Source organism: Eurytemora carolleeae, unplaced genomic scaffold, assembly GCF_000591075.1.
Source record: "Eurytemora carolleeae unplaced genomic scaffold, Eaff_2.0 scaffold365, whole genome shotgun sequence".
Taxonomy (NCBI): Eukaryota; Metazoa; Arthropoda; class Copepoda; order Calanoida; family Temoridae; genus Eurytemora; species Eurytemora carolleeae.
This window is the reverse complement of record NW_019396257.1, coordinates 80,586-89,701: the sequence shown is the minus strand read 5'-3', so window position 1 is coordinate 89,701 and position 9,116 is coordinate 80,586. Positions and strand designations below refer to the sequence as shown.

The following is a 9,116-nucleotide window of genomic DNA, read 5'->3' as shown; positions in this document are numbered from 1 at the left end:
CTTTCCTTTTGGTGACATGCAAACCCTCCCCACATCCTGATGACATCTCCCCCTTAATGGCATACGAAACTTACAACCCCCTTCATTTAAAAGAAGTTTAAAAATATTAAATGTGTATAAATTTTGCGACCTTCAGTATTAGCTAATCCATGGCCCTTATCTATCTCTCTCTCTCCCCCCCCCCATTCAATAGCTAATTCAGCCCTCAATCACGTGGATTTAACGGTTCTGTCAATATTCCAGTTAGCTGTGACTTTCAATTACAATTTGAGCCATTAAACATAACTTTTTAGCCTTTCTTCTTTTATAGACTAACAAATCCGTAAGTTTAAAGATTGTTTAATTATAGACCAAAACGCATAGGACTTAAAATTGAAGAAACCGAACGGGTCTCACTCTAGTTAGTTCGGGGTGCAATATGTTATCTGTCTATCTGTCCATCTGTCTATCTGTCTATCTGTCTATCTGTCTATCTGTCTATCTGTCTATCTGTCTGTATCTGTCTATCTGTCTATCTGTCTTTCTGTCTATCTGTCTATCTGTCTATCTGTCTTTCTGTCTTTCTGCCTGTATCTGTCTATCTGTATATCTGTCTATCCGTCTATCTGTCTATCTATCTGTCTATCTGTCTATCTGTCTATCTGTCTATCTATCTATCTGTCTGTCTGTTCTTGTATACAGTACGGATAATCCTCAGATTGTAGATAAGATACCAATGTTTACTCCTGTTCGGTAAATTTCGAAAATCCGAAAATCAATAAAAAATGAACAAAATCATTAAAGTTCAATTTCAGTATCGTAAACTTTTTTTTTAACTTTTAAAGATTTTTCTTGTATGCACAGTGCACACTGCACTTTACCGGCTAATAACCCCCCTCCCTCTCTCTTCCTCCCAATATGACCCCTATCATAAAATATTGCATTTTAACCGAGAGGTCGGATATAATGAAACGCGAGAATAAAGTTGGTTGACACAACGAATAGTTAATCTGGTCAAACCTAGTTTAACTAATTCACATTACTCATTACTTCCAATCTGTGCAAGTGTTTAAATTGTATTGTAAAATGCTATCTTTTGTGGATTTTTTAACTATTCTTTAAAATCATATTTGATGCCCATGAATAAATAAATAAAAAATCTATTTGTCTAGTTAGTCAAAATCTGAAATTTTTACATAATTTTGAAATTACAGAGTCTTGTCGTATAATGATAGACAACTGTCAATGATTTTGGTAAAACGAGTTAATTGGGTGAATTACTACAATTACCCCCCTCCCCCTTGATACCACAAATCCCCCCACCTCTCATACCGCAAATTCCCCCACTTTCATACTTTTACACTACGCACTGATTGATTATATATCGTCTGATAAAACAAATAATTTTTACTTCTATTATTTTTCAATTAATTATCTATAATTTATCAAAATTATTTTTTTTGTCCCGCCATTTCTTTTCTTTAATTTTTCTGATAAATTTTTGATATTTCCCTAAGCTTTTATTATTTGTATTGGGACTGCAAAAGAATTAAAAGTGATCCTCCATTAATAAAGTGTCATGTTCAATGCCCATGATACCCTTAAAACCTGTGTCAAATCAGATGAATAAATATCCATCTTTTTCTATAGAAAGATTGGTTATTTTTAATTTTGCCCTCTTCGTAAAAGTAATAAGCATTTATGATGCAAAGACAAAGACGGAAATTTTAAAAATTAAAAAAAACGGCAATATTTTGTTCATTGATAGTGTGATACAGGTTTAAAGGGTACCATTTATAATCGTACATCCCAATCTTGAAATTAATGCTCATGCCATGCACTGGACATTACGTCTACAGTTCCTTTAACATTTGTTGCAAAATCTGGTAAACAGTTTGCACGTGCGAATGTTTTGACAAATGCTTATTTTTTATTGTTATGCCTTATTTCCGGGAAATTGGGCTAATCTTGGGAAAAGTATTTGTATTATCTCGTGCTTTGTAGTTGAATAAAAATATGATATGATATGAAATCTTAATATAAGAAAAATACAGAATAACATTCTTGCGAATTAAAATAATTCATTTTATGCATCTCATTTTTATTTTGCTTTTAATATAGTGCTTTCTGGTTTAATTAGGGGAAAGAGACAGGGGAGGGAAGGGGAAGGGGGGGGGGCAACACGTTTCACGTCAAACAAACGTAAATTGAACGTTAGTTTTTAATCATTAGTACAGCTACTGAAAGGAACAAAAATGTTTTAGTTTAGTATATTTGCTTTTCGCATAATTGTGCACGCAAAATAAAAACTAGAGAAGCTATGAGGTCACAACGTCGTAACAATAATGTCACTAAAATTTGAGTTGAGTGTATTTTGCAAAAGGCGGTTCCATGCTTAGTATTCAATGAAACACATATATCGCGAAACTACAAAAAGAATTAAAACTTGAAAATTTGATCGATCTGAAAACTGCAGAGAAAGACAAATTCAACCCTGGAGAGTGGAGAGGGGGGGAGCGGGAGCGGGAGGCGGAGAAGTTGTGGGGGGGAGTCTTTACCAAACAAGAAGAGTTACAAGTCAATTTTGAAGAGGGCAGTCAATGAATTACTAAACAGTTGTTTCTTAAAGGGACTGTCCTTGTAATTTCAGACGACTTCGTAGAGAGGGGCCATGTCCGATTCATATAAATACCCTTTAACCCGTTTTATGATTAATGATAAGATATCGTCGTTTAACTCACTTGAAAAGTGATAATTCTCACGATTTCCTTCTTTGTTTCCACAGCAAGAAATCCGCAAGTCACAATTATTTGAACAGACTTTATAGATTTATCATTCATTCATGATCAGACAAAGCTTTAAAGGTACAGTTGGGAATCTGACATGCCTCCCTGTAATAGAGAGTCACTTATTATGCAATAAAGCAAATCTGAAGAAATCTAAAGTTCTGCAAACCCAGTGTTAGTTTCAACGCAATGTGCGAAAATTTATCAAGCCTTGCAGTGCTCTCAGTTATATACTACATTTATGGAAAACGAAAACGCTAGACTGAGACCAAGAAACTCCATTTCCAAATAACTAAACTATACTCATGCTAAAAGTCTTGTATTGCAATTGTTTTTTTTGGCAAACCCTGTCAATCATAAAATGCGATATCCAGGGGAAAGAGTATTAGTATTAAATTGTAAACTTTTATATTGTTTAAAGTTATTTGCTTTAGACAAATATAAATGATAAATAACTTTGACAGTCCTTCTACGTTGTTTATAAAGAGACACACTCCTAAACTTCTAGATTCAAAACTTTTTTCTCTCTTTAATACAGATCCACAAGTAAACTGATCAATATATTTATTATTTATATAGCTTAAAACTATAAGGATAGCCCGATAGATAAAGATTGATAGAAAGATAGATATAGATAGATAGACAAACCGCGGGGGTGGGGCGCATATAATTGATAGATAGATAGATATGCATAGATAGGGTAAGTATGCTAGGTATGTAAGTACAGGGGTTAGGATTAATATTATGATATATGTAATATGTATAGATTTAACTAATATAATATTTGAAAATATTTCTTAGCATTCCTTAATATTCCTTAACTAAAATCAAATATGCAAATGCCTATTTCTGAGCAACCTGATGGTGTAGACCTTTGACAATTCAAACTTAGCTTAGTTGATATAACTTAAAACTTTATCAACAGCTGATTTGGAAAATCCAAATCCAAATGCTAAACTACAGAAAATCAAGTCTTTGCAAAAAAGGGNTACTAGCCGCTACCGAAATTGTGGGTTAAAAAATATCGAAATGTCTTTTTTATTGAAGCATAAAATATATTATTAATTTTGTTGTTTTTTAATGAATTGAAACATGATTTTAATCCATGATTATTTCAAAACATTAAATGAATTAAATAAATAAAAAAAATTAAATTACTGAATAACTAAATTTAAAGCTTAATTAACTAAATAAATTTGAAACAAATTGAATTAATTGTAAGATTTAAATGAATTAAAAGAATTATATTTATTAGAATTTAGAAATATTTAAATGAATTTTGTTAAATAATGAATTATGAATAATTATGAAAATAAATGAAGAAAAAATGAAAAGACGATATCTTTGAATAGATAAAAAAAATGCTAAAACCTGCAGGATGAGTGAATGGAATATTTACAATGTCTCATGAGTGGATGAGTGGAAGGATGAATAGATGAATAATGTAAAGGGAGAGAGGCGGATGATGGATGGTATGAAGTGAGACCAAGGGATGATAATTTAAAGGAAAAGGTTTGAAATCAGTCAAAGTTTTTAGATAAATAGATGGTGTTTAGGGTACCAATGCACATCGCATATATGCCTATTTATTAGAGCCAGGCTATGGGGGGAGGGGGGAGATAAGGCTCCTCCCCCTTTTCTAAAAAATGACCCCGCATCTATTTATTTTCTTTTTTTTTAAATATTTTATTAAATCTAGAATATCAGTAGATTTAAGAAAGTTTTTTGAACATGTACAATTGTACATTGTTCATTGTACATTGTACTTGCATGAATTATATGGATACGTACGCTGTACCTAAACCTTTTATCAGGCTTTTATGCATACTATTCTAGCTATAATAACGGTAAGTTAAAAGAAACGAAACAAATAATTTATTTTAAAAAATGTTTTGTGTGAAAGAAACTAAAAAAAAATGAGAAAACTGTCATTTTTAAAACATTGGATTATGAAAATGAACAAATTTAAAACTATTTACAAACACCGAGTATTTTACATATTTTGCCGATATGTACTTGAAAACTTATTCCTTGGTGTATCCATGCACTTAGGACTCAAAAGGTTTGAAGCATACTTAAGGGACTATAAACTTAATTTCAAGTGACCTTCCAAGCAAAGATACAATGCCTTAATAGCATTGTCAGATTGAGTATGTAGAAGATATGTTAATAGTTCTAAAAATTTTATATTTTCAATTGAAGCATGACTTTCTAAAGGGAGAAAACATATAGGAATACTATTAAACCTAGAAAAACGACAACTTATCATACAAAGGTTTCAAACTGTGCTTGGGATCCATTCAATTTTTATGCGGATCCGGATCCTGGATCCGCACTGGAAAAAAATGGATCCGGATCCAGGTCATTTCTTTGCAGAATCTTTTTTAACAAAAAATAATTTATAATTTATTTTGTTTTATTTTTTCCCCTTATTTTATCCTAAAACTTGATGAACCATTCAGAAATGAGGAAATTTTTAAAATCTCTCTTTTTTCAAAAATTCAGATTTGGGTTTTATTAGTAAAAAAGTTTTTTTTGCAGTTTTTGGTTGATATTTTACCCCCCGGATCCGGATCCTGAGCACTGGTTTCAAAGGTACCGTTGTGAATCGGACATGGCCATCTTTGGATGGAGAATCAGTCCCTTTAACCACATATTGAACTAGAAAGGACCTGCGGGCCTGAACAGCCTAGAATATCCTTTGAAATGCTAATTCCTTTTGTTCCATAAGCTTAAACACTGAAATATCTCTTTAGATCATAAATTCAGGGTGCAGCGCACCACAATATTCTATGTTTTCTCATACAGTGGTAGTCAGAGTAAATTGGAGTTAACTGAAACCAATCTACAAATTGTATTTATTTCAAAACAAACGCTAAAAAATTAACACAGTTAATAATCGTAAGGTACCCTATATTTTAAGTAGTATTCTAATTTTTTTTAATCGGTGAATTCCACAATATTATGGAGACCAATGTAGATTTATAAATTTTCCAATTTTCTATAGTCCCAATTCTAGTCTCATATATAGTGACAATTCTAGTCTAATCTATAGTGCCAATTCTAGTCTAATATATAGTAATTCTAGTCTAATCTATAGTACCAATTCTAGTATAATATATAGTCTCAATTCTAGTCTAATTTATAGTGACAATTCTAGTCTAATCTGTAGTGCCAATTCTAGTATAATATATAATAATTCTAGTCTAATCTATAGTACCAATTCTAGTCTAATCTATAGTGCCAATTCTAGTCTAATATATAGTAATTCTAGTCTAATCTATAGTCCCAATTCTAGTCTCATATATAGTGACAATTCTAGTCTAATCTATAGTGCCAATTCTAGTCTAATCTATAGTGCCAATTCTAGTCTAATATATAGTAATTCTAGTCTAATCTATAGTACCAATTCTAGTATAATATATAGTCCCAATTCTAGTCCAATTTATAGTGCCAATTCTAGTCTAATCTATAGTGCCAATTCTAGTCTAATCTATAGTACCAATTCTAATCTAATCTATAGTGCCGATTCTAGTCTAATATATAGTCCCAATTCTAGTCTAATCTATAGTGCCAATTCTAGTCTAATCTATAGTCCCAATTCTAGTCTAATTTATAGTGCCAATTCTAGTCTAATCTATAGTGCCCATTCTAGTATAATATATAGTCCCAATTCTAGTCTAATCTATAGTGCCAATTCTAGTCTAATCTATAGTCCCAATTCTAGTCTAATCTATAGTGCCAATTCTCGTCTAATATTTAGTCCCAATTCTAGTCTAATCTATAGTGCCTATTCTAGTCTAATCTTTAGTCCCTATTCTAGTCTAATATATAGTGCCAATTCTAGTGTTATATATATAGTCCCAATTCTAGTATAATGTATAGTCCCAATTCTAGTCCAATTTAAAGTCCAAGTTCAAGCCTATTTAAAAATCCTAGAAGATAAAAACACTGAGCGTTCTAATTGTTAAGTGACCCACCATTTAGATAGGGACATGCCAAATTCACAACGATACCCTTGAAACCTTAAGTTGATCAATCAAGGCTAATCTATTCATATTTGATCAGCCAAAGAGTACCGTTGAGAATAGGACATGCTATAAAAGGTGGGTCACTTCAAATTACGTTTACAGTCCCTTTAAATCTTAATCCTTGTGTCTAAATAACTTCTAAGTAAAGTAATTAGTCATATAAAAAGTTTCTTGAATTCAACACCGGTAGAATATAACTTGAAGATAATAGCTTACATAACAGTTTGTTGCTAATAATATTTAGAGATCAAACGATAACGGGATGCTTAAAAAATTTTTTTTAAAACAAAATCTTTGAAAAATGAAATAATGAAATAAAATAAAAAGGTTTAAAAAAAAGTGTCAAAGCCTAATGTAGTTCAACTACGTCTCCTGAACCAGACCAAGTGAAGTGTCTAAGCCTAATGTAGTTCAACTACGTCTCTTGAACCAGATCAAGTGAAGTTACTAAGCCTAATGTAGTTCAACTACGTCTCCTGAACCAGACCAAGTGAAGTGTCTAAGCCTAATGTAGTTCAACTACGTCTCTTGAACCAGACCAAGTAAAGTGTCTAAGCCTAATGTAGTTCAACTACGTCTCTTGAACCAGACCAAAAGTGTCTAAGCCTAATGTAGTTCAACTACGTCTCTTGAACCAGACCAAGTGAAGTGTCTAAGTCTAATGTAGTTCAACTACGTCTCGCTATTCATGACAATCAGTCCACTGGATTTTAAGTTTGGATACATTTTTGTAGTTCAACTACGTCTCGCTATTCATGACAATCAGTCCACTGGATTTTAAGTTTGGATACATTTTATTTAAAACCAGTGCTTAGGGACCAATTAATTTTATTGCGGATCCGGATCCTGGATCCGCACTGGAAAAAATTGGATCCGGATCCGGATCCAGGTCATTTCTTTAAGATTTACAGAATTTTTTTAACAAAAAATAATTTTCAATTATTTTGTTTTATTTTTTTTTCGCTTCATTTTATCCTAAAACTTGATGGACCATTCAGAAATGAGGAATTGTTTATAATCTCTCTTTTTTCCAAAAAATGCATTTGGGGTTTAGGAGTAAAAGTTTTTTTTGCAGTTTTAGGTTGTTACCCATTGGATCCGGATGTCCGCATATTTTTGCGGATCCGGATCTGGACCCAGGAAGCCAAAATCTTGCGGATCCAAGGGATCCGGATCCTAAGCACTGTTTAAAACACTTTTATCCTTTATTCACAGGAATAACTTGTATGGAAAACACTGATTGACTTTGATGTTATAAATTGAATAAAAGGATTTATAAATATTAAAAAAGGGGAGAATTTACAGAATAAACAATGGTCAATGGCTTCGCTATGACAAAGTAAAATTATTGCGAAAAAAACGTCAAAATTCACGAGAAAAAAAATAATACAATTTTGTTCGCTTCAAATTACTGAAAAATCAAAGTTAACTCTAGATCCTATTAAGGTTCATAAAACAACATGTTTTTCAAACACTAAATTTTAAGTTTCGCTCATAAATAATCTGGTTTAAGGGTGGTGGATGAGGGGTGGGGGGGGGTCACCAAGAAAAATAATTTTTTGAAAAATTGCGAGAAAAAATGAGAAAACAACAAAAAAGTAACCCGAACCTGTTCTTTTAAAACTCTGACAGCGTCGAGCAAAAAAGCTCGATGGTGAGCTGAAAGGACACCGATCGCATCGAGATCGGCCGGCCCTATCTTTTTTACTGTCTCGAGATCGTCATAGCCATTGTCGATGAATCCATGACTATATTGACCGAGCTGAAGAAATTCAAGCCATTCCACAACTATATTAGGGACATCGGATCCGTCCAAGGGGCTATTTAGGGACACAAGGGACTGTAGGGCCATAGCCATACTTTAAATCACTGGACTGCTATGAACCTCGTAATAAGCAAACCATCACTTTTAACTATATTTAATTACTCTGAAAATGTGTGCTCTCACTTTGGAAGTTGATGGTAAACTAATGAAAGATTGAGACTAGCTGGCGCGGTCCGCCCGGACACATTGGGTTCAGGCAGAGCGGGCCATGAATGGGTTCCGGACCGGTCCGACCAGCAGACGAACATGCGCGGGATCTTGGTGGACAACAGGTGAGAGTTGGGGAAATGGGTGGTTTTCAGGGAGGGGGGGGGGGAAGGAGGGTCTACCTATACAGTATACTTTCAGGGATTTAGATATTCACAAAAAATGTCATCAACTTATCTGTTGTCTGGACGTGAGAAACAAATGAAGAAAAACTTGAATAATAACTATTGTGAGAAAATGATCTTGAAAGATGGAGAAAAATGTTTTGTAAATCCATCAAACTACTAC

At 33.0% G+C, this 9,116-nt stretch overlaps 1 protein-coding gene across 1 annotated transcript in view; it reads right to left on the bottom strand.

Moving 5' to 3' along the window:
* LOC111699514 (uncharacterized) overlaps positions 1–8,816 on the bottom strand; it is a gene marked incomplete in the record, with an annotated part of 28,378 nt that extends 19,562 nt beyond the window's left edge. Inside the window, 1 exon segment of the mRNA XM_023470201.1 lies at positions 8,406–8,816. Within this exon segment, the coding sequence (XP_023325969.1) occupies positions 8,406–8,654 (249 nt within the window).
* Between the last annotated feature and the right edge of the window lie 300 nt (positions 8,817–9,116).